At 38.2% G+C, this 26,507-nt stretch overlaps 1 protein-coding gene across 1 annotated transcript; it reads left to right on the top strand.

The window, feature by feature from the left end:
* The first annotated feature begins 4,255 nt into the window (after positions 1-4,255).
* LOC110125601 (homeobox protein TGIF2LX-like) lies at positions 4,256-5,558 on the top strand. The gene has a single exon (XM_020874706.2). It carries the CDS (start codon positions 4,469-4,471, stop codon positions 5,114-5,116), a length of 648 nt encoding a protein of 215 aa, XP_020730365.2. The 5' UTR covers positions 4,256-4,468; the 3' UTR covers positions 5,117-5,558.
* The last annotated feature ends 20,949 nt before the right edge of the window (positions 5,559-26,507 follow it).

Raw genomic sequence — 26,507 nt, 5'->3', positions numbered from 1 at the left:
CACACCAGGCCTCCCTGTCCATCACCAACTCCCGGAGTTTACTCAAACTCATGCCCATCGAGTCGGTGATGCCATCCAGCCATCTCATCCTCTGTCGTCCCCTTCTCCTGCCCACCAATCCCTCCCAGCATCAGGGTCTTTTCCAATGAGTCAACTCTTCACATTAGGTGGCCAAAGTACTGGAGTTTCAGCTTCAGCATCAGTCCTTCCAATGGACACCCAGGACTGATCTCCTTTAGGATGGACTGGTTGGATCTCCTTGCAGTCCAAGGGACTCTATATAGTAATGTTAAATCAAGACTTAATTCCTGAATTGAAGTTTATTTGCTAAAGTGTTTTATATTTTATATAAATCTAAATTCTATTTATTCAGAGTTCGTGTTTTATATAAGTTAAGTAAACAGGGTGACAATATACAGCCTTGTCATACTCATTTCCCAATTTGGAACCAGTCACTTCTGCATGTTCAGTTCTAGCTATTGATTCTAGACACACATACATGTTTCTCAGGAGACATGTAAGTGGTCTGGTATTCCTATCTCTTTAAGAATTTTCCACAGTTTGTTGTGATCCACAGTCAATGGAGTTTGTGTAGGCAATGAAGCAGAAGTAGATGTTTTCCTGGAATATCCTTTCTTTCTGTATGATCCATTGAATGTTGGCAATTTGATCTCTAGTTCCTCTGCCTTTTCTAAATCTATCTTGTACATCTGGAAGTTCTTGGTTCATGTACTATTGAAGAGTATTTTTGAAGGATAAGTGAATCTGCTATGATTCTTTTCTCATGCTTTGTGATATTTTCACATCAGTATTATGCCAGATTTAATAAGAATTAGAAAACATTTCCTTTACTTTCTATCAATGGGAAATTTTAACTATTTAAGCTGTAAGATCCATAAGTCTTATTGGGGATGCTTCTGTGATATTATCTTTTATGTGTTATTTCTTCCTTGCTTTTTGGTCCATTTATTTTTTGTAAGATACATCAGCTCAGTTGTTCTGCTGCTGCTGAGTCTCTTCAGTCATGTCCAACTCTGTGTGACCCCATAGACAGCAACCCACCAGGCTCCCCCGTCCCTGGGATTCTCCAGGCAAGAATACTGGAGTGGGTTGCCATTTCCTTCTCCAATGCATGAAAGTGAAAAGTGAAAGTGAAGGCGCTCAGTCGTGTCCGACTCCTAGGGACCCCATGGACTGCAGCATGCCAGGCTTCCCTGTCCATTACCAACTACCAGAGTTTACTCAAACTCATGTCCATCCAGTCGGTAATGCTATCCAGCCATCTCATCGTTTGTCGTCCCCTTCTCCTCCTGCCCCCAATCCCTCCCAGCATCAGGGTCTTTACCAATGAGTCAACTCTTTGCATGAAGTGGCCAAAGTATTGGAGTTTCAACATCAGTCCTTGCAATGAATATTCAGGACTGATTTCCTTTAGGATAGACTGGTTGGATCTCCTTGAAGTTCAAGGGACTCTCAAGAGTCTTCTCCAACACCACAGTTCAAAAGCATCAATTCTTTGGTGCTCAGCTTTCTTTATAGTCCAACTGTCACATCCATACATGACTACTGGAAAAATCATAGTAATGTCTCTGGTTTTTAATATAGATATGTACAAACACATAGATATATAACTTAGAAATAGTGAGTGGCCATATCTATAAAGTATGTATATATATATATATATGTGTGTGTATATATACACATACATGTAAGTCATAAAATTTATATATGCATATATAATTAATATAAATTGTTGTTGCTAAGTCAAGTCAGACTCTTTTGGGATCCAGTGAACTGTAGCCCACCAGTCTCCTCTGTCCATGGGATTTCTCAGGCAAGAACACTAGAGTGGGTTGTTGTTTCCTTCTCCAGGGTATCTTACCAACCCAGGGATTGAACCTGTGTCTCTTGCATGGGCAGGCAGATTCTATATCACTGAATCACAAGGAGGCCCACATATAAGTGTGTGCTATGTGCTGTGCTTAGTCACTCAGTCATGTCTGACTCTTTGCAACCCCATGAACTACAGAGTCCATGGAATTATCCAGGCCAGAATACTGGAGTAGGTAGTCTTTCCCTTCTCCAAATAAAAGTGAAAGTCACTCAGTCGTGTCTGACTCTTTGGACCCCATGGACTTTACAGTTCATAGAATCTCCAGGCCAGAATACTAGAGTGGTTAGCCTTTCTCTCCTCCAGGGGATTTTCCCAACCCAGGGATTGAACCCAGGTCTCCCACATTGCAGGCGGATTCTTCACCAGCTGTGCAGAAATCATATGCAACAATATGTAAAAGATCTCAGTCTTGTCATAGTCTTACATAATTTGAGAATTCAGATGCATATTCAAGCATAATACAATGTCCATTCATTACACAATCATAAGAAGTCACTTTTAAGAGTCATATGGACATAAATCAGTGCCTATAAATATACAAAACTAATTGTTTCCCATAAAATCCCATCGTGTTTATATAAAAAGAAGTAATAAATGAAGCTAAAATTCCATAGAAACTAGATAATTTGAGCTCCTTAGAAACTTTAAATAAATAAGTGGAAGCAATCCACCTTTTTCATAGAGATGTTCTTAATTCATATTTTATATCATCAAAAACTTGAAAAAAAGAAAATATATCTTCTATTCATTCAAGTTGTTGCAATGTGAAACAAAGAGGCATTTGTATCAAAACTGGTAGGTTTATTCTCAGTTTTTCACCTCTTTCCATATTTTTCTATGTTTCTATATCTGTTATTAAAGGAAAAAACAATGTCCATATTTATTGTGGATAATTTGAACCACTATGATATTCCTCTTTAGAGGGATTAATAAAGGAGTCATTAAAATTAAAGACCTAGATCACTGAGAATAAATCATGTGATTTAAATATGTACAATTTGGGCAATCCTTCAGCAGAAATCTGAATCCCAGAAATAAAAGAGCATATAGAAGCAACAAGTAAGGGATGGTAAGGTACTAGAAACTGTACTGACAGACAAAAGCAGTCTCAGTGAACATGGGTCATAACTATATTCCTGGGAAATAATTATAGGAAGTGAGTTCTCACCCTGAATGGAAAATCTAATCTTCTGTGTTCCAATAGTCCAAAAGACCAATGAAAGTAGTAGCACTCTCTTCTATAGTATTCCAAAAAAGACTTTCACTTGTAACCAGCATATATGCTGCTGCTGCTGCTAAGGTGCTTCAGTCGTGTCCGACTCTGTGTGACCCCATAGACGGCAGACCACCAGGCTCCCCCGTCCCTAGGATTCTCCAGGCAAGAACAATGGAGTGGGTTGCCATTTCCTTCTCCAAGGCATGAAAGTGAAAAGTGAAAGTGAAGTCTTTCAGTTGTGTCCGACTCTTCATGACCCCATGGACTGCAGCCTACCAGGCTCCTCCATCCATGGGATTTTTCCAGGCAAGAGTGCTGGAGTGGGGTGTCATTGCCTTCTCCGAGCCAACATATATACTTAGTGGTTATTGGGAGCTTTGTTAAGACAGCTATTAGATTTGATTGTGTACCCCAATAGGTCTCCCTAACAGCAAATTTTAAGCCATGAAAGTGAGCACTAGTAAGGTTACCAATAGTCAAAGGATCAAGCAGAAAATGTTTTGATGTCCAGCTCAGTGACAGCAAATAAAAAGGTTAAGGTTAAAAGGATATTGTCTCTATCAGATAGAAACTGTGTATAATATATGATGTTTAAATGATGGCCAGGAGTTTCCCCTGAAAAGTTTTTAAAATTAAGAATAAGTAATACCATACCTATCTTTGATAAGTCAGAGTCCATGCTTGTCCTCTAAGTGGTTGAGAGTGTTCTTGAAAGAGCTGATCCTTATTTTTAGCTCTCTGCAGTTAAAATGTAGAATTAGCAAACTATTTTCATCTAATTTGGGAGAGGTGATTGTAATGTACTTAAAATATTTTTAAAATTTTAAATAATCTAAGTCTGTGATCCCCATTATTTCTTGAATCCTATCCTGTCCTATGTTTATAAAAAAAAAAAAAAGAACCCCCGAATGTCTGACACTTCAGAGAATCATCACCGATTTTGGCAAAAGAAATAAGAGTTCATTAGCTAGCAGTAACTGGTGACAACAACAGAGAAATAAAATTCTGCAGAGCTGTATAAACTGATTGGGGTAAACACAAGTGAATTTGGACCTATAGGAACAAAGTAAATGCAAACTAGGAAGTGGGGGGAGGGCAGCATGAGGGGCTGAAAGTATGTGACGTCACAAAGCCAGCTGGCTCAACAGTGTTACCAACACTGTTAATTGATCTAGGAAGCAAAAAGTGAGACTTCCTCTTGTCGACCTGGCCATACTTTCTTCACTGGCTTTCCCACACCTACGTTAGTGCTAGGTCATCCATCCTTGGTTCCTAGGATATTGAAGACAGGTCTCTAGAACATGGAGGCCACTTAAGAAAGTTCAACGGAGACCTGAAGCCTGGGTCAGGGCACCTCAATGGAGTCGAATAGTTACAGTGCTACAGATGAAGTTCTTGTCTCACAAAAGGGCAAGAGAAAGTGGAAACGGTACTTGCCAACTGAGTCGGTGAAGATCCTCTATGACTGGCTGTATGAACACCGGTTTAAGCCTTATCCTTCAAAGGTAGAGAAGTGCATGCTGTCAGAGCAGACCAGTTTGTCTTTCCAGCAGATTTCTAAATGGTTCATCAATGCCCGCAGACGCTTTCTTCCGGAAATGCTTTTAGAGGATGTAAGTGACCCCAACCAGGTTACCATATATCACCAAAAAGGCAGTGCTGCTGATGTGACCCACCAGCAGGGTGGCTATCTATCTATTGATGCCAAGTCAGGGCCCAGAGATCCAGACACGATAAAATGTCTGCCTCTGAGCCCCTCGCTGATGGAACAGGGATCAGGGGAACTGCCAAATCAAGAGATGGTCCCAGGCCAGAGGCTCATCCCTAAGGCCCAATTAAATGAAAAGTTTGAGGTTTTCAACAGTGGGCCCTTGCTTATATCGTCTCCCGAACCTGTGGTGACAGGGGAGTGCACGGATTTCAGCAACTTCCAGCTGCTGGTTGATGCAGCCGTACAAAAGTCTGCCGAACTGGAGCTCCAGAAAAAGCAAGAGACTAACTCATGATTTCCCGTGTCTCTAAAAATTCCTGGTAGTCAGTCCCTTGGTAGATCTATTTATGCTCCCCAAACCCACTTGCAGTTTTGTTTTATAGAGGCATCTTTCCTTCCAGGGGTTTATTGAGAACTATCACTAGCTGGTGGGACTCAGTTCTGCCAGGTAGTTCGGTGTTGCCAGATGAAACAACTTGTCATCATGATTAACACTACATCAAGGATCTCTGTTCTTTCTTTTGCTTCCCTGAGGATTTAAAGGCTTCAATCAGACCAATACATCAGAGACTAGACACAGTGTTAGGACTTCAGAGAAGAATGTTTTGGCTTTTCTAATCAGAATTTTTGGTCCCAGAGATGCTGCAGATACCAAGTCACCCCTCTTTCTCCCAATCTCTTGCTTATTAGCATGAATAATGGAAAGGAAAGACTCTAAAATAAAGATGGCTATAGCTGCACAGGCCTCATTTTAACTTTGGAGTTTTTGTAAAATTGTCAACTCTGTTTTCCTTTGAACAGTTTATCAGCAATCTTAAGGAGTAGCTAATTTCGGTAAAGGGATAAGTATGAGAGTCAAAATACAGTGAATTCATAAACATGTTACAGGGGAGGGTGAACTCTTATTTGGGGTACAAGTGAAAAGTATGCCGTACAGATAAGACAATTCTAAATGTTAGTTTTCTTCTGTTTATTGTTGGATAATTGATCATAGAGAATATTTTTATTAGTTTTAATTAGCTATGTCAGAGGAAAAAGGAAAAAAAAAGAAAAAGAAAAAAAATGACTAAAAATTTCTCAGAAGAGACAGAACAAGATGAAGATAATATTAAAGTAAGGAAAAGCAGGAAAGGATTCACGTTATGAGAACAAAAAAAAAAAAAAATGGTGTATTCAGGTATTATATTGATTTAGTTATTTTGGTTTCATTTTACTTTTTTAATTCATTTTTTTCCCTTTTAAAATGTTTGAATTGGTAGGGATGGAGGTGTGAATGACAGAAGCTTCAGGCAGCATTCACTTGGAAATTATCTGATTGTCCTGTGGAGGTAGCTCTTCCCACTGCCTCAAGTACAGGCAAATTTTCAATAGAGACAGAAAAACACTCCTTCAGAAAGCTGTGCTTTAGCTTCTCTGCTCTTGAGGTGCTAAAATCTGAGGAATCTAGAGCTAAAAATTGAACTCTAGCTTCAATTTCCACTCTTGCCTGAAGTGAAATAGACCATATGCAGTCTCTACTTCTAAGCTCCATTTTTTTTTTTTTTTCTCTCTCTCTAGATATATAGCTACCTAAGTACTGGCAATTTTGAATAAAAGATACCCTATTTTATTTAAGTCTCTTAAGAAACAATGTTTACAGGCTATTACTCTGGATATTATAATTTTACCAGGAAAGAAGGAAGCCTACTTCCTAAACTTTTACTCTTGCAATAAAGTAGGTTTACATTTCTAAAGTAAACCTGGATTCAGGGGGGTTTGGAAGGAAGAATGGCAAGAATATTGGTTATATCCTTATTGGATATAAGGTCCTTAAAGGCCCTTAAACACCCAGTGAAGCTCCCATACCATTTATTCTCATAATCCCTTATCTGAGTCATATTCTCCATGTGGAGGAATGTGTGTGTGTGTGTGTGTTTGTGTGCACATGTGCATGTTTATGCTCACTCAGTTGTGGTCAATTCTTTGTGACCTCATGGACTGTAGCCTGCTGGCTCCTCTGTCCATGGAATATTCCAGACAAGAATACTAGAGCGGGTTACCATTTCATACTCCAAAGAATCTTCCTGACCCAAAGCTTGAACCCAAGTCTCTTGCTTCTCCTGCATTGGCAAGCAAATTCTTTACCACTGTGCCACCTGGGAAGCCTAAGAGACTCTTACTCAAAGGAAAAAAATAAAAACACACAAAAGCTTGTTATCTGGGTGGAATGATTTTTAAGCTCAGTCTATACAATCCTGAACTCTTCTTCTAACTTTGTTTTATAAGTTTTGTGTCTGAGAGTTTTGGGGACTCCTCAGATTCTTCTTTGGCTCAGTGAAAAACAGTGCTTTTGTAGCTTTACTGCTGGGGTCTGGGAAAGGAAGCGTCTTCTTGTCTAACCACTTACAACTTGTCTGTGAGGATGAGTTCAGTTGGATTATTGTGGAATGAGTATTGTAGAACCTCTTTTAAGAGGAACATGCTGGAATGACAGTGATATTCTTCCATTTCCATCTTGCACTTTGTAATGGAGGGTTGTATGATATTGTGGTGGTCTAGTTCTCATTGCATTATGTGGGAAAAAAGTAGGGGGGCATTCTTTGGTTTTTACTTAGTTTTGTTGTACTACAAACATAGATTTTCAGTTAAATTAAGAAAAAAGATATGAGTTTCATTGTTTAAGTTTTTGCCAAGTAATTCTTAAAATTTATTTTAATAGGTTTAATAAAGATTAACTCACTGTCATTCCTCCAGACTTTAACAAGTCTTCAGTTGCAGCTTCTCTATGATTATTTTATTGAGGTAAAGCTTAGAAAGCTTTAATCTACCACACTCTGTGGAGATAAATGGACATTTTCTAAAGAAACTGCATTGTTTAAACCTTACTGCAATTTCCATGTTACTTGAATTTCAGAACTCTGCAAACCCTAACAGAGAAAAGAATCAACTTCTTATGCCATGATTTTGTATAAATAAACAGCTGAAGGTAGTAGGGAGAAAATTTTCTTGAAAAAGATTTTTATTGGTATCAGTGAAATATATCATAGAAAGAATTAAGATGTATGTGAAGTCCATGGGGCTGGCTCTAACGAGGAATATAGGGCATAATTGGTTATGAGTGAGATTGCTCTGTTCAGTTCTCCCTTTCTCTCAGATCATTTAGAAGATTCATCAATGTGTACTCCAAGCTGCTGCTGCTGCTGCTAAGTTGCTTCAGTCATGTCTGACTCTGTGAGACCCCATAGACGGCAGCCCACCAGGAATCCCATATTAAAAGCATTCTCATAAAAGGATGTCACATAAAGGTATCTAAATCCTCTGTTATAGAGGCATATTTGCAAACTATTCTTAAGGGATATTTTCAACTTGGTGTTCTTTCATTTGTCTCAGGACTACAATTTGCAATATCACAGATTTCCCTTTAGCTTATCTATAAGTCTATAATGCCTTGCACGTTTTTTAGAATATACTCTAATATATACAGTGCATCTCTTTGAAGAGAAAAATTGAAAATGGGATTCTCCTGAATATTTTATTCAATGATGACTAAGACGCAAAATATATTCAAACTATCTACTAATCTGTCCAACCAGCAAGGACATACTTTGTATACTATGACTTAGGCATTCTAGTAAGTTTCCTTTAGGCCACTTTCTTAAAGAAGCTATTTTTGGTTTTCAAATATTTCCCAGTATTTGTATTTGATTAATTTTAGTTATTATGAGTATTCTATCATATTTGAAGGACCTAAGCATTCTCACCATTCTTTCTGAAAAATGCTTGTTTATTTACACACTTACAGTTAAGAATACGCCCTAGACCTTTTGGAATTTTTAGTTCATCAGGGTAAAATAAGGACACTAAGAGCAAGATAAGCATGCATTTAGTCACCAACTTCCAGAATGTTAGAATGAGGTCACATACTTTGGAGCAGGAGAAAGCAAACTGTCAACAGATCAAATAATGTAATCTTTCACCTAAGAGGGCACATAATTGTATACGTATTTCAAAGTACTTTTGAATGACTACTTTATGTTTTAGAGCCTCAAGAATAGACACACTTTAAAACACAATAAAAAAAGACTTTAAAAATTCCTAAATAATGAAGCTAAGATCAATTGTAAAGGAAAAGTAGAATTCACCTGCAGAAAGTGAAGTACCTTAAGCTGACTATGGCCTTTCATAATAGCTTTTAGTACCACACGTATAGGCAGAATACTGGGCTGGGTAGTCTATAAGCCAAATAAAAATGACTCAATGTTTTCTACAACAAGAAAACTGGAAATGTGATAAACACATTTTACAACACCTTTCTTATTTAGACTTTTAAAAGTTTGTTTTCATTTGCAATAATGTTTTCATTTTGCTTAAATCTTCAGTGACACTGGTGAAATTTTGAACTTTTAAATAAGGATCCTTTTATATGAAAAAGGCAATGGCAATGAGTGGCCAATGTTTTTCTACTCGATATTCTAAATGCTTCAATTTCTTGTAATACTCATGTATAACAAAGGGTTGCTCTTTATGGGTTGCATAAATATCTTAACAGAGAGGTTTCAGATGCTAAAGTTTGAATCACAGATTGTTAAATATTCTGGTTCACTACATAATATGATGAAATGTTTAATTACCATTTATTACTATTACCATCCTTTTGAAAATGCTAAAATTCTTATCTTCTTATCCCAAAGAGTACCTAAATAACCCTAAATTTATTTCTTTAGATTTTTAGGTTGTAATGTAGAAAAAGTTGAATAAGAACATATTAAAATTAGCAGTAATTTATTAAAATAAAAAACCTTGGAGATTGATCAATATAGCAGAGTAAGAAGATGTGGAGATCACTTCCCCGTGAAAACATCAAAATCTATACGTGGAACAATTCTCATTGAAAGCTGACTGGAAATTGCCAGAATGACCCCTGTACAACAAAGGCTGTAAAAAAGATCCGCAGATGATTGGGAAGGAAGGGAAGAACAACAATTGGGTTGCCTCTAGGAAGAAACTAAGAGGAAAAGAGTGAATACAAGTGTGGAATCTAACATGAGAAGTGAGCAATGAGAGTCACAGATAGGTTGGCTCCATCACAGGGCCGTTTGAAGGGGAGATAAACTTCCTTGGCTGGTTGGAGGACTTCTGAGACTAACAGGATGGCTGTGGAAATCTTGGAGTCCGCTCAAGAGGAGAGGAGACACAGTGCCTTCCCCTGAGACAGGAAGGAGAGATGGAGAGAGGACTGCTCCTGCAGCTGATGTGTTTCCCAGTATTGTCTATGTGCATACTCCAGCCTGAACCAAATGAAGGCTCCAGCCCCACTCCATGTCAGAGCATGTCACTGGACCTGGTGCAGCCAGGACTGGGGAGGAGACCCAGCTATAGGACACAGAGGTGACTAAGTCCTGGGGAGTAACTGGGCAGATTGACGGCTGCCACTGTTGGTTCTTAAGTGGCACATCAGAAGCATCTTACAACTCTGATGGCAGCTGCTCCTCCACAGCTCAATTTCTGATATATATGAAGAGTCCACATAGCCTGCACAACAGAGTGGAAAAATGTGGGGGCAGTATAGGCTGGGGGAGTGATCATGTGTGAAGGACAAAGGGTACTTGCACTCAAATCTATGTCTGAGCAGAGAAAGGGAATCAATTATGGACACTTGTACAGGTAACATATTGGAGATAGCTTGAGCATGACATGATCCAAGAGCCCACACAGGCCACCCTTACATTAGTAATTAAAGGTAACTGAGTACAGTTAGGGCTTCTGCTCTAGCAACTTGGGAGCAGACACTGTCCATATTAAGGAGTTGACAGCCACTGAGCAAGAGGAAGTCCTATTTCATATACAACTCCAACTCTAGCACCACCATCTTCAGCCCAATGGCCTACTAAGGTCATAGCAGCCAACAAATTCAGAAAAAGACATGCATTTATCCATGGCAAATCCAGCTCTCCTATGAAAGACAATGGGCAGAAGCATTCTCTATAGGAAAGCTCCCATATAAGCACACCTTTATGACATCATAATTAACTTTCACATAAATTCATGGAGGTAGAGAATATTAAGTAAAACAAAAAGACAGAGGAACTGTTGTTCATTGAAAGAACGAGAGAAAATCCCTAAAAAATAAGTTCTGAAAGAGAAATAAACAATTTACTAGATAAAGAGTCCAAAGCATTGGGAATAAAAATCTTAACTAAATTAGGCCAAAGAACAGATGAGCACAGCAAAAATTTTAGTAAGGAACAAGAAAATATAAACAAACACCAATTAAAAATGAATAATTCAATGACTTCAGTTAAAAAAAAGAAACATAGTAAATAATAAACATCAGATTAAGTGATACAGAGAAATGAAAAAGTGACTTGAAAGACACAATAATGGAAATAATGCAATCAGAACAGCACAAAGAAATATAAATTAGAAAGAAAAACAGTGTAAAAGATATCTGAGATGACACTAAGCTTACTAACATTTATATTATAGGGGTGTAAGAAAGAAAAAAAAGACAAAACGGAATTAAAAATGTATTTGAGGAAATTATGGCTTAAACTTCCCAGATACACAAGTCCAGGAAGCACAGAGGTTTCCAAACAAGAAGAACCTAAAAGGACACACAGCAAGGCATGCTATAACTAAAATGACAAATATTAAAGGTAATAAGAGAATTTTAAAGGCAATAAGATAAAAATAATTAGTCAAATATAACAAAATCCCTATAAGACTACTGATTTCTCTATAAAATTTTGAAGGTCATAAAGGCATGATTTATTCAAAGAGCTAAAAGGGGAAAACCTGGAACCTAGAATACTCTATCCAGTAAGATTATCATTTAGAATAGAAAGAAAGATGACGAACTTCTCAGACAAATAAAAACTAAATAAGCTTATAAATACTAAATCTACCTTAACAGAAATGATAGAGTATTTTCTAAATGGAAAATAGGAATCTATATGATAGTGAAAATCCAACTAAGAAAGGACTGATAGTCAACCACTTAAATAAGCCATTACTAAGATTAAAAGACAAAATTTTGTTAAAGTCACTATAGTTACAATAAACAAAGCTAAGGGATAAATATTAGTATGTAAAATATGACAATGAAAACACAAAATGTGGAGGAAAGGAATGAAAATTGTGTATCTTTCAAAATGTGATTCAATTTAAATGACAAGTTTAAAACAAGCAGCTATAGTAAGAGGTCAACATATACAGACCACATGGCAACCACAAATGAAAAACCTACCATAGATACACACAAACTAAAACAAAAGGAATACAAGGATACTACAACGCTAAATAAAGTCATCAAACCAAAAAGAAGAAATGTACGGAGAACTACAAAAACAACCAGAAAACAAGTAATAAAATGGCAAGAAGTACATACCTATCAACAGTTCCTTTACATGTGCATAGACTAAATGCTGTTATTAAAGACATAGCATGGTTGATTGGAAAAAGAAAAACAAAATTTATCTATATGCTGCCAATAAGAGACTCACATCAAAGCTGAAGTACACACAAACAGATTGTTAATGAGGTGACAGAAAAACACATTTCATGTAAAAGGAAATGACAAGAAAGCAAAAGTAGCAATACTAATATCAGACTGTGTGTGTGTATGCTAGTTGCTCAGTCTTTTCTGGCTCTCTCTGAACCCATGGACTGTAGCCTGCCAGGCTCCACTGTCCATGGAATTCTCCAAGCAAGAATAGGTAGGTAGCCATTACCTTCTCCAGGGGATCTTCCCAACCCAGGGATTGAACCCTGGTCTCCTGTGTTACAGGCAGATTCTTTACCATGTGAGCTACCAGGGAAGTCCCACTAATATCAGGCTAAAAAGACCTTAATCAAAAGCTATAACAAAAGACAAAAAAGGACAATATATAATGCTAAAAGGATCAATACAAGAAGAGGATACAACACACATTAACATATATTCACCTAATATAGGAACACCAAAATAAATAAACTCAATACTAACAGACGTAGAGGGAGAAAATGATAATAATACAATAATAGTACTTTGGGCTTCCCAGCTGGCTCTAGTGGTAAAGAACCCACCTGCCAATGCCAGGGACTTAAGAGATGTGGGTCCAATCCCTGAATCAGGAAGATCCCCTCGAGGAGGGCATGGAAACCTACTCCAGTATTTTCCCCTGGAGAATCCCATGGACAGAGGAGTCTGGTAGGCTACAGTCCAAAGGGTCACAAAGAGTCAGACACGACTGAAGTGACTTAGCACACACACGCATGAAGTAAAGGACATTGACACCCCACTGATGGAGAAGGGAATGGCAACCCACACCAGTATTCTTGCCTGGAAAAGTCCATGGACAAAGGAGCCTGGCAGGCTGCAGTCCATGGGGTTACATGACTGAGCATGTGTGCACGAGGGTGGAGGGAGATGGGTTGGTAGCAATAAACTGGTAGAACTGAAAAAAAAAAAAAAAAAACACCCCACTGAAATCAATGGAAAAATCATCCAGATAAACTCAATATGGCAACAGGGCCTTTAAGAACACAATAGAGCATTTGGATTTAATAGGTACCTACTAGATACTCCATTCAAAAACAGCAGAATGAACATTATTTATAAGTGCACATGGGATGTTCTCCAGGATAGATTACATGCTAGTTCACAAAACAAATCTCAACACACTTAGCAGGATAGCATTTTAATGTCAATCATTTTTTATGATCAAGACAGTATGAAACTAGAAATCAACTACAGAAAGAAAAATAGGAAAATCCCAAAAATATAAAAAGTAAAAAAAAATACTACTAATAAAACAATGGATAAATGAGGAAACCAAAGAAGAAGTCAGAAATTACCTTGTAAACTTAAAATGGAAACACAACTCTTCAAAATATGTGGGATGCAATGAAAGTGTTTCTAAGAGGGACATTTATAGTAGTACAGGCCTTCCTCAGAAAACCAGAAAGATCTCAAATAAACAACATAAACCACACCCTAAAGGAATTAGAAAAAGAATAACAATCTGAAGTCAGCAGAAGGAAAGAAATAAAGATCAGAGGAGACATAAATAAAAACACATGCACAAAAAATAGTAATATGCAGTGAAATCAAAAGCTGTTTTATTGAAAAGATAAAGAAAACTGACAAACTTTTAGCGAGTCTCACCAGGAAGAAAACAGAGAGGACCATATAAGCAGTATAAAAGAAAACAAAGAGGAGAAATACTTGCCAATAAAACAGAGACACACACAAAAAATATCAAAAGAGATACTACAGTTGTATGCTAAAATTTGGACAATCTCAAAGACATGGGCAAATTTCTAGAAACATACACCCTATCAAGAATGAATTAAGAGAAACAGGTAATTTGAACAGATCAATCATTAGATGTGAAATGGGAACACATGTAAATTCATGGCTGATTCATATCAATGTATGGCAAAAACCACTACAATATTGTAATTAGCCTCCAACTAATATAAATAAATGGAAAATAAATAAATAAATAAAAGATGCTTGCTCCTTGGGAAGGAATGTGTTTGAATGACGTAAAATATGTGTGTGTTAGAGAGAAAGAGATTGAGAGAGAGAATTCAAGCATTCAGCAAGGGGCAAGATTTACTTCCAAGTCAAAGCAGTGTATTAGCAGAATCTTCACTGTCAAGAACATTTATTTGACATGGTGCTCAGGAGATATTTACATCTCTTATTTTATTACAATCTTACAGAATATTTGAACTTTAATAAGTAAACTTCTTGTAAGGATTCAAGCTGAATATATCTAGATTCTGAAGTACCAAAAAACTCTAAAAGCAGCTGTTAGAAGATGGTGGAGGAAAAAGATATAAATAAAAAATCCATCTGCATATGGAAAAACTCCTACAAAACAATTTCTGAATACTAGCAGAAGACACCAAACTTTTGAAAAGGCAAGAGAATCTTCTTAGAATGAGGTAAGGCAAAAGATAAAGATTATAAAAGAGAGAGAGAGAGAGAGAGGGGACTTCAGGACTACATTTTTCCCCCCAGGAAGGGAGTTGTGAAGGAGGAAATGTTTCTTCTCACTCAGAAACCCTCCCCACAGGTGGGGCCTGAAGGAGATTCTAAACTTCAGCAGGGAGTACAATGGTGAAACCCCAGAAGGAAAAATGGAAAATTCACCACAGAAACTGCTGTCAAACAGCACTTTCCAACTGAAAAGCAACTTGTATGTCTCTGCCTGCAGCAGAGGGTGGGGGCGGGGTCCTGAGGTTCAGGTGTGACTATCAGAGCCCAGAAAGAGGACTGACTGGGGTTGCTGCTGTGAGCATACTCTGAAGGAGCTATTTCAACAGAGTGGTGGGAGTCCAGAGCAGTGAACAGGCATCCCAGAGTGGCAAGAAGTCTTTGTCCGCAGACAGGAACTCCACACTCGCAGACAGTGGCTGAATACCTGCTGGTAGCCACCAAAACCAGCAAAACCTGTCAGAGTGCCAGCTGTAGAATTAGACATAACTGTCACTGCTAAAGCCAGGAAAGTGCCTGAGGCAGTGGACAAAATGCTACTGGTGCAGTCCCAGCCCCAGAGATGGCCACTACCACCAGTCTGTGACAGGCACAGGTTACTGTCCACACCTTGCTGAAAGCTTAAGAACCTTGGCTCTTCCTAGGGACCCATGACCAAGCGCCAGTTTCTCTTGGAAAGTGCAGCAGGTCTCTATCATTGCAGGCTCTCACCAGTACATCCCACTTGTAACTGCGAAACATCCCTTTTCCCCGGCCAGAGTGAGAAAGTGAGCCCTAATAGGCCTTGTTCTTCACTCCCTCATGTCTGGGTGTGGAATATATTGTGGACTTTAGGGGCAACTGTGCACTTTAGGAGCAAGAATAAGCAGGGTTAAGGCTTCCCTAGTGGCTCAGATGGTAAAGAATTAACCTGCAATGCAGGAGACCCAGGTTCAGTCCCTGGGTTGGGAAGATCCCCTGGAGAAGGGCCTGGCTACCCACTCTAGTATTCTTGCCTAGAGAATCCCATGGACAGAGGAGACTTACAGGCTATAGTCCATGGAATTGGAGAGTCAGACACACGGCTGTGCAACTTGCGCTTTCTTTTCACAAGCTGGAATAAGGCTATATCTGAGGTTGCACTGACCCCACACTGCCCACAACAGGTCCAGAGACCTTCCTAGAAATAATTCAGGGCTGCTATGAGTCGCTCTGGGTTCTCTAGTCTGTTGAGTGTTGCCTTCACTAAGAGTCTTGGGGTTTTATCTTCTGTACTGTGTGGCTTGTGAGGTCTTGGTGCTACGTAAAAGGTTGAGCTTGAACCCCTGAGGCAGAAGACCCTGGTCCAGCACTTTGAACCACAAGAGAACTCCTGACCCCAGGAAACATTAATAGATGAGAGCCCTCCCAAAGGCCTCCATCTCAACACTAAGACCAAGCCCCACCCAAAGGCCAGTAAGCTCCAGTGCCAGACATCCGTTCTAATCCTTCAGCAAAACAAGAGCTCAACCCAGTACATTAGCAGATAGGCTGCCCAAAGCCATACCAAGCCCATAGACACCCTGTAAAACACCCCAAAACACACTACTGTACATAGAACAGCCATTTAGATAAACGAGATCCAGCTCCAGTCACCAGAACACCAGCACAAGTTCCCCTGAACCAGAAAGCCTTAACAAGGCACTGGTCTAGCCCCACCTAAGGAAGGCAGACTCCACATTTAAGAGGAATTATGACTTTCCATCCTGCAGAAAAGATACCCCCAAACACAGTAAACAAAATGAAAAGACAGAGACACATGCGACAGATGAAAGAATATGCTAAAAACTCACAAGACCAAAATAATGAAAAGGAAATATACAGTCTACCTGAAAAACAATTCAGAGTAATGATAGCAAACATGATCCAAAATTGAGAAAATAAAATTGAGGCATGGATAAATACATGAGAAGCATGGATCAAGAAGATGAAATAAGTGTTTAACAAGGCCCTAGAAGAATTAAAGAATAAGCAAGCAACAATGAACAACACAATAACTGAGATTAGAAATATGTTACAAGGAAACAACAGTAGAGTAACCAAGGCAGAAGAATGGGTAAGTGAACTATAAGATAAAATGCTGGAAATGACTGAAGCAGAACTCAATACAGAAAAAAAAAAATTAAGAAAAAATGTAATGAGGACAGTCTCAGAGACCTCTGGGACAGCATTAAACAAAACTACATTAAAATCATAGGGATTTCAGAAGAACACAATGGGAAAGGGCATGAAAAAATATTTGTGATTATAGTCAAAAATTTCTCTAAATGGGAAAGAAAATAGCTACCAAAGTCTAGAAAGCCCATAACAAACTGAGTAAAGCCCAAGATAAACCCATGGAGAAACATGCTAAGACAGCTATTAATCAAACTGACAAAAATTAAACAAAGAAAAATATTAAAAGCAACAAGAGAAAAGCAACAATAACAACAAAAACAAACAAAGAGATCCCCATAAGGCTATCAAATGATATTTCAACAGAAACTTTGCAAACCAGAAGGGAATGGCAGGATATACTTAAATTGATGAAAAGCAAAATGTAAAACCAAGATTACTCTATCCAGCAAGGATCTCATTCAGATTTGAAGGAGAAATCAAAAGCTTTACAGACAAGCAAAAGTTAAGAAAATTCAGCACCACCAAACTATGTTTATAGCAAATGCTAAAGGGACTTTTCTAGACAAGAAATATACAAAAAAGCATGCAAAACAAACCCAAAAGAATAAAGCAAATAGTAACAGAATCATATATATCAATAATTACCTTAAATGTAAATAGATAAAATGTTCCAACCAAAAGAAACAGATTGACTGAATGGATACAATTCAAGACCCTTATATATGCTGTCTATAGAGATCTACCTCAGACCTTCCTCAGGGACACATACAGACTGAAAGTAAGGAGCTGGAAAAAGAAACCATGCAAATGAAAATCAAAACAAAGTGATAGTAGCAATACTCATATCAGATAAAATAAACTAAAATAAAGAATGTTGCAAGAGACAAAGAAGGACACTATATAATGATCAAGGGATCAATCCATGAAGAAGATATAACAATTGCAAATATATATGGACCCAACATAGTATCACCTCAATACATAAGGCATATGCTAACAACTATGAAAATGGAAATCAACAGTAACTCAAAAATAGTGGGGTGGGGGAGTTTCAGTACCTCACTCACACCAATGGAAAGATAATCCAGTGAGAAAATTAATAAGGAATCACAAGATTTAAATGATATATTAGACTGGTTGCACCAAATTGATATCTACAGGGCATCTGAAAACAACAGAGTTCACTTTTTTCTCAGGTGTACATGGAATGTTCTCAAAAAGATCACATGCTTGGCCACAAATCAAGTCTTAGTGAATTTTTTAAAAAATAGAAATAATTTTAAGCATCTTTTCTGATTATAACACTATAAGATTAGCTCTCAACTACAAGAAAAAAGATACAAAAACACAAACACATGGATGCCAAGCAATACACTTCTGAATAACCAACAAATCACTGTAGAAATAAAAAAGGAGATCAAAATATGCCAAGGGAAAAAAATAAAAACTACAATGAAAATATTGACAACTCAAAACCTATGGGATGCAATAAAAGCAGTGAGACTAGGGAAGTTTATAGTAATACAAATCTACATCAAGAAACATCAAATAAACAGTCTAATCTTACATCTAAAGGAACTAGAAAAAGAAGAGAAAATAAAATTCTTCAAAAAAAATGGGCATAGAAGAAACCTACCTCAACATAGTAAAGGCCATATATGCTAAACTTACAGCAAACATTATTCTCAATGGCAAAAAATTGAAAATTGAAAAGCATTCCCCCTAAGATCAGAATCAAGAAAAGGGTGTCCATATCATTGTTGGAGGAGCCAAGATGGCAGAGGAATAGGACGGCAAGACCACTTTCTCCCCTACAAACTCATCAAAAGAACAATTCAAAGCAGAGCAAACTTCACAAAACAACTTCTGATCACTAGCTGAGGACATCAGGCGCCCAGAAAAGCAGCCCATTGTCTTCGAAAGGAGGTAGGACAAAATATAAAAGATAAAAAGAGAGACAAAAGAGCTAGGGACAGAGACCCATCCCGGGAAGGGAGTCTTAATAGAGGAAGTTTCCAAACACCAGGAAACCCTCGCACTGGCGGGTCTGGGGGAAGTTTTTGAATCTCGGAGGGCAACCTAACTGGGAGGAAAATAAATAAATAAATAAATAAACCCCACAGATTACGTGCCTAAAAGCAACTCCCAGCAGAAAAGTACCCCAGATGCCCAAATCCACCACCAGCAAGTGGGGGCGGAACAGAGAGGAGTGGGCGGCATTGTTTAGGGTAAGGACTGGGCCTGAATGCCCTGAGGGCAATCGGAGGGAGCTTTTGTGAGATACCAGCTTAAACTGTGGGACAGCAAAAGAGAGAGAGAAAATTAACCGGCCTGAACACACTGCCGGCTGTTCGCAGAACAAAGGGTCTGAGCAAGTCCAGAGGAGCTAGCCGGCTGTGGACTGGCCCAGCCCCGCCAGAGGCAGGAGGGGAGGGGAAAGGGGCAAACTCAGCCCCAAAGATGGCATCCCCTACCACACTGCAAACAGGCCTCCAGTTTCTAACCAAAGACTTCCTGAGATTCTGGATGGTCGACATCCGCTGGGAGGGTCGCGGCTAAACACAGGGCGCACGCACCCGACCGGCGCGGGCGGAAACTGAGGCTGGGGCCGCGGAGGGGAGAAGGCGCACCGCACCCGGGGAGAGTGCGCCCATCAAGCTCCTGGCTGCCTGAGCTGCTCGGGCCGGGGAAGGCACAAAACGCAGGCGCAACCGAGTCTGCGCTTTTGTGGAGTACCCGAAAACTGGAACCGCACGCAACGCAGGGCCCACTCCATATAGAGCAGCCAGAGGCCTGAGCAGCTTAGATGGGGAAAACAGAGCCCCCCACCCCCCCGTCAGGCAGAAATTAGGCACTGAAGAGACCGGCTAACAGAAGCCAAATAAACAAAGGGAACCGCTTCAGAAGGGACCGGTGCAACAGATTAAAATCCCTGTAGATAACACCGACTACACTGGAAGGGGCCTATAGATATTGAGAAGTGTAAGCTGGAATGAGGAGCTATCTGAAACTGAACCAAACCCACACTGACCGCAACAGCTCCAGAGAAATTCCTAGATATATTTTTACCTTTTTTCTTTTCTTTTTTCTTTTTTCTCTTTGATTTTCTTTTAAAATTCCCTATTACTCCCCCATTACTCCTTAACTTTCATTTTCATATATTTTGACGATTTTTTTTAATAAGGAAAAACATTTTTTTTCTTGTTTTTTTTCTTGTTTTTTTTTTTTTTTATTTTCTTTTAAAGTCCTCTATTACTCCTCTACTACTCCTTAAGTTTCATTTTCATTTCACTATAACCTTGCAAAAAAAAAAAAAAAGAGAGAAGCCCTATTTTAAACTGAACTTGATATATAATTCAAAAATTTTTTTGTGTTTTTGTTTTTGTTTTAAACAATGTATTTTTAAGAGTCTAACCTCTACTCTAGATTTTTAATCTTTGTTTTTCAGTATGTGATATAAATTTTGGACATGTAAGAAGCAAATATTAAGATCCCATTTTTACTCAGGAGGGTGTTGATTACTCTCTCCCACTTTTGACTCTCCATTTTCTACCTCAGAACACCTCTGTTTCCTCCTTTCCCCTTCTCTTCCCAATCCAATTCTGTGAATCTTTGTGGGTGTCTGGGCTACAGAGAACACTTTGGGAGCAGACAACTGTGTAGATCTGTCTCTCTCCTCTTGTGTCTCCCCTTTTTCTCTTCCTGCTCATCTCTATCTCCCTCCTCCCTCTCCTATTCTTCATGTAACTCTGTGAACCTCTCTGGGTGTCCCTCCAGGTGGAGAATCTTTTCACCATTAACTTAGAAGTTTTATTATCAGTGCTGTATAGTTGGAGAAGTCTTGAGACTACTGGAAAAATAAAACTGAAATCCAGAGGCAGGAGACTTAAGCCCAAAACCTGAGAACATCAGAAAACTCCTGACAACACAGAACACTAAGTAATAAGAGACCATTCAAAAGCCTCCATACCTACACTGAAACCAACCACCACCCAAGAGCCAGTAAGTTTCAGAGCAAGACATACCACGCAAATTCTCCAGCAACGCAGGAACATAGCCCTGAGCATCAACTTACAGGCTGCCATAGTCACACCTAACACATAGACCCATCTCAAAACTCATTACTGGGCACTCCATTGCACTCCAGAGAGAAGAAATCCAGTTCCACGCACCAGAACACCGATGCAAGCGTTCCCTAACCAGGAAACCTTGACAAGCCAATTGTCCAACCCCACCCACTGGGTGAAACCTCCACAATAAAAAGGAACCACAGACCACCAGAATACAGAAAGCCCACTCCAGACACAGAAATCTAAACAAGATGAAAAGGCAGAGAAATACCCAACAGGTAAAGCAACATGAAAAATGCCCACCAAGTCAAACAAAAGAGGAGATAGGGAATCTACCTGAAAAAGAATTTAGAATAATGATAATAAAAATGATCCAAAATCTTGAAAACAAAATGGAGTTACAGATAAACAGCCTGGAGACAAAGATTGAGAAGATGCAAGAAATGTTTAATAAAGACCTAGAAGAAATAAAAAAAAGAGTCAATTAAAAATGAATAATGCAATAAATGAGATAAAAAACACTCTAGAGGGAAGCAACAGTAGAATAATGGAGACAGAAGATAAGATAGGTGAGGTAGAAGATAAAATGATGGAAATAAATGAAGCAGAGAAGAAAAAAGAAAAAAGAATCAAAAGAAATGAGGACAACCTCAGGGACCTCTGGGACAATGTGAAACACCCCAACATTCGAATCATAGGAGTCCCAGAAGAAGAAGACAAAAAGAAAGGCCATGAGAAAATACTTGAGGAGATAATAGCTGAAAACTTCCCTAAAATGGGGAAGGAAATAGTCACCCAAGTCCAAGAAACCCAGAGAGCCCCAAACAGGATAAACCCAAGGCAAAACACCCCAAGACACATATTAATCAAATTAACAAAGATCAAAAACAAAGAACAAATATTAAAAGCAGCAAGGGAGAAACAACAAATAACACACAAAGGGATTCCCATAAGGATAACAGCTGATCTATCAATAGAAACCCTCCAGGTCAGAAGGGAATGGGAGGACATACTTAAAGTAATGAAAGAGCATAACCTACAAACTAGATTACTGTACCCAGCAAGGATCTAATTCAGATATGAAGGAGAATTCAAAAGCTTTACAGACAACCAAAAGCTGAGAGAATTCAGCACCATCAAACCAGCTCTTCAACAAAGGCTATAGGATCTTCTCTAGAGAGGAAACACAGAAAGGCTGTATAAACCTGAACCCAAAACAACAAAGTAAATGACAACGGGACCTTACCTATCAATCATTACCTTAAATGTAAATAGGTTGAATGCCCCAACCAAAAGACAAAGATTGGCTGAATGGATACAAAAACAAGACCCCTATATATGCTGTCTACGAGAGACCTATCTCCAAACAAGAGACACATCTCCAAACGAGAGACACATACAGACTAAAAGTGAAGGGCTGGAAAAAAATATTTCATGCAAACTGAGAACAAAAGAAAGCAGGAATCGCAATACTCATATCAGATAAAATAGACTTTCAAATAAAGGCTGTGAAAAGAGACAAGGAAGGACACTACATAATGATCAAAGGATCAATCCAAGAAGAAGATATAACAATTATAAATATATATGCACCCAACATAGGAGCACCACAATATGTAAGGCAAACGCTAACAAGTATGAAAGAGGAAATTAATAGCAACACAATAATAGTGGAAGACTTTAATACCCCACTCACAATTATGGATGGATCAACTAAACAGAAAATTAACAAGGAAACACAAACTTTAAGTGACACAATGGACCAGCTATCCTTAATTGATATCTATAGGACATTTCACCCCAAAACAATCAAATTCACCTTTGTCTCAAGTGCACATGGGACCTTCTCCAGAACAGATCACATCCTGGGCCATAAATCTAGTCTTGGTAAATTCAAAAAAATGGAAATCATCCCAGTCATCTTTTCTGACCACAGTGAGGTAAGATTAGATCTCACTTACAGGAAAAAAATTGTTAACAATTCAAATATATGGAGGCTAAATAACACGCTTCTGTATAACCAACAAATCATAGAAGAAATCAAAAAAGAAATCAAAATATGCATAGAAATGAATGAAAATTAAAACACAACAATCCAAAACCTATGGGACACTGTAAAAGCAGTGCTAAGGGGAAGGTTCAGAGCATTACAGGCTTGCCTCAAGAAACAAGAAAAATGTCAAATAAATAACCTATTTCTACAGCTAAAGCAACTAGAGAAGGAAGAAATAAAGAAACCCAGGGTTAGTAGAAGGAAACAAAACTTAAAAATTAGGGCAGAAATAAATGCAAAAGAAGCTAAAGAGACCATAGCAAAAATCAACAAAGCTAAAAGCTGTTTTTTTTTTTAAATAAACAAAATTGACAAACCATTAGCAAGACTCATTAAGAAACAAAGGGAGAAGAACCAAATAAACAAAATTAGAAATGAAAATGGAGAGATCACAACAGACAACACTAAAATGCAAAGGATCATAAGAGACTACTACCAGCAGCTCTATGCCAATAAAATGGACAACTTGGAAAAAATGTACAAATTCTTAGAAAAGTATAACTTTCTAAAACTGAACCAGGAAGAAATAGAAGATCTTAACAGACCCATCACAAGCAAGGAAATCAAAACTGTAATCAGAAATCTTCCAGCAAACAAAAGCCCAGGACCAGACGGCTTCACAGTTGAATTCTACCAAAAATTTAGAGAAGAGCTAACACCTATCTTTCTCAAACTCTTCCAGAAAATTGCAGAAGAAGGTAAACTTCCAAACTCATTCTATGAGGCCACTGTCACCCTATTTACAAAACCAGACAAAGATGCCACAAAAAAAGAAATCTACAGGCCAATATCACTGATGAACATAGATGCAAAAATCCTTAACAAAATTATAGAAAATAGAATCCAACAACATATTAAAAAAAAATTATACACCAAAACCAAGTGGGCTTGATCCCAGGAATGCAAGGATTCTTTAATATCTGCAAATCAATCAATGTAATATACCACATTAAAAAATTGAAAGATAAAAACCATATAATTATCTCAATAATGCAGAGAAAGCCTTTGACAAAATTCAACATCCATTTATGATTAAAATTCTCCAGAAAGCAGGAATAGAAGGAACATACCTCAACATAATAAAAGCTATATATGACAAACCCACAGCAAGCATTATCTCAATGGTGAAAAATTGAAAAGCATTTCCCCTAAAATCAGGAACAAGAAAAGGGTGCCCACTCTCACCACTAATATTCAACATAGTTTTGGAAGTTTTGGCCACAGCAATCAGAGCAGAAAAAGAAGTAAAAGGAATCCAGATAGGAAAAGAAGTGAAACTCTCTCTGTTTGCAGATGACATGATCCCCTACATAGAAAACCCTAAAGACTCTACCAGAAAATTGCTAGAGCTATTCAACGAATATAGTAAAGTTGCAGGATATACAATTAACACACAGAAATCCCTTGCATTCCTATACGCTAACAATGAGAAAACAGAAAGAGAAATTAAGAAAACAATACCATTCACCATTGCAACAAAAAGAATAAAATACTTAAGAGTATATCTACCTAAAGAAACAAAAGACCTATACATAGAAAACTATAAAACACTGATGAAAGAAATCAAAGAGGACACAAACAGATGGAGAAACATACCGTGTTCATGGATTGGAAGAATCAATATTGTCAAAATGGCTATTCTACCCAAAGCAATCTATAGATTCAATGCAATCCCTATTAAGCTACCAACGGTATTTTTCACAGAACTAGAAACAAATAATTTCACAATTTGTATGGAAATACAAGAAATTTCGAATAGCCAAAGTAACCTTGAGAAAGAAGAATGAAACTGGAGGAATCAATCTGCCTGACTTCAGGCTCTACTACAAAGCCACAGTCATCAAGACAGTATGGTACTGGCACAAAGTCAGAAATATAGATCAATGGAACAGAATAGAAAGCCCAGAGATAAGTCCACAAGCCTATGGACACCTTATCTTCGACAAAGGAGGCAAGGATATACAATGGAAAAAAAAGATAACCTTTTTAACAAGTGGTGCTGGGAAAATTGTCAACCACTTGTAAAAGAATGAAACTAGAACACTTTCTAACACCATACACAAAAATAAACTCAAAATGTATTAAAGATCTAAATGTAAGACCAGAAACTATAAAACTCCTAGAAGAGAACATAGGCAAAACACTCTCCAACATAAATCACAGCAGGATCCTCTATGACCCACCTCCCAGAATATTGGAAATAAAAGCAAAAATAAACAAATGGGACCTAATGAAACTTAAAAGATTTTGCACAACAAAGGAAACTATAAGCAAGGTGAAAAGACAGCCCTCAGATTGGGAGAAAATTATAGCAAATGAAGCAACAGACAAAGGACTAATCTCAAAATATACAAGCAACTCCTGCAGCTCAATTTCAGAAAAATAAATGTCCCAATAAAAAAATGTGCCCCAGAACTAAACAGACATTTCTCCAAATAAGAAATATAGATGCTTAACAAACACAGCAAAAGATGCTCAACATTACTCATCACCAGAGAGATGCAAATCAAAACCACAATGAGGTACACGCCAGTCAGGATGGCTGCTATCCAAAAATCTACAAGCAATAAATGCTGGAGAAGGTGTGGAGAAAAGGGAACCCTCTTACACTGTTGGTGGGGATGCAAACTAGTATAGCCTCTATGGAGAACAGTGTGGAGATTTCTTAAAAAACTGGAAATAGAACTGCCATATGACCCAGCAATACCACTTCTGGGCATAAACACCGAGGAAACCAGATTTGAAAGAGACAGGTGCACCCCAATGTTCATGGCAGCACTGTTTATAATAGCCAGGACATGGAAGCAACCTAGATGCCCATCAGCAGAAGAATGGATAAGGAAGCTGTGGTACATATACACCATGGAATATTACTCAGCCATTAAAAAGAATTCATTTGAATCAGTTCTAATAAGATGAATGAAACTGGAGCCCATTATACAGAGCGAAGTAAGCCAGAAAGATAAACACCAATACAGTATACTAACACATATATATGGAATTTAGAAAGATGGTAATGATAACCCTATATGCAAAACAGAAAAAGAGACACAGATGTACAGCACAGAATTTTGTACTCTGTGGGAGAAGGCGAGGGTAGGATGTTTTGAGAGAACAGCATTGAAACGTGTATATTATCTAGGATGAAACAGATCACCAGCCCAGGTTTGATGCATGAGACAAGTGCTCGGGCCTAGTGCATTGCGAAGACTCAGAGGGATTGGGTAGAGAGGGAGGTGGGAGGAGGATTGGGATGGGGAATACACGTAAATCCATGGCTGATTCATATCAATGTATAACAAAACCCACTACAATATTGTAAAGTAATTAGCCTCAAACTAATAAAAATAAATGAAAAAAAAAAAAAAGGATACAAAATCAATGCACAGAAATCACTTTCATTTCTACATACTAATAATGAAAAATCAGAATTAGACATTAAAGAATTGATCCCATTCAACAC

Source organism: Odocoileus virginianus, unplaced genomic scaffold (genome assembly GCF_023699985.2).
Source record: "Odocoileus virginianus isolate 20LAN1187 ecotype Illinois unplaced genomic scaffold, Ovbor_1.2 Unplaced_Contig_31, whole genome shotgun sequence".
Lineage (NCBI taxonomy): Eukaryota > Metazoa > Chordata > Mammalia > Artiodactyla > Cervidae > Odocoileus > Odocoileus virginianus.
The sequence above is the reverse complement of the archived record's forward strand: the minus strand, read 5'-3'. Positions and strand labels throughout refer to the sequence as shown.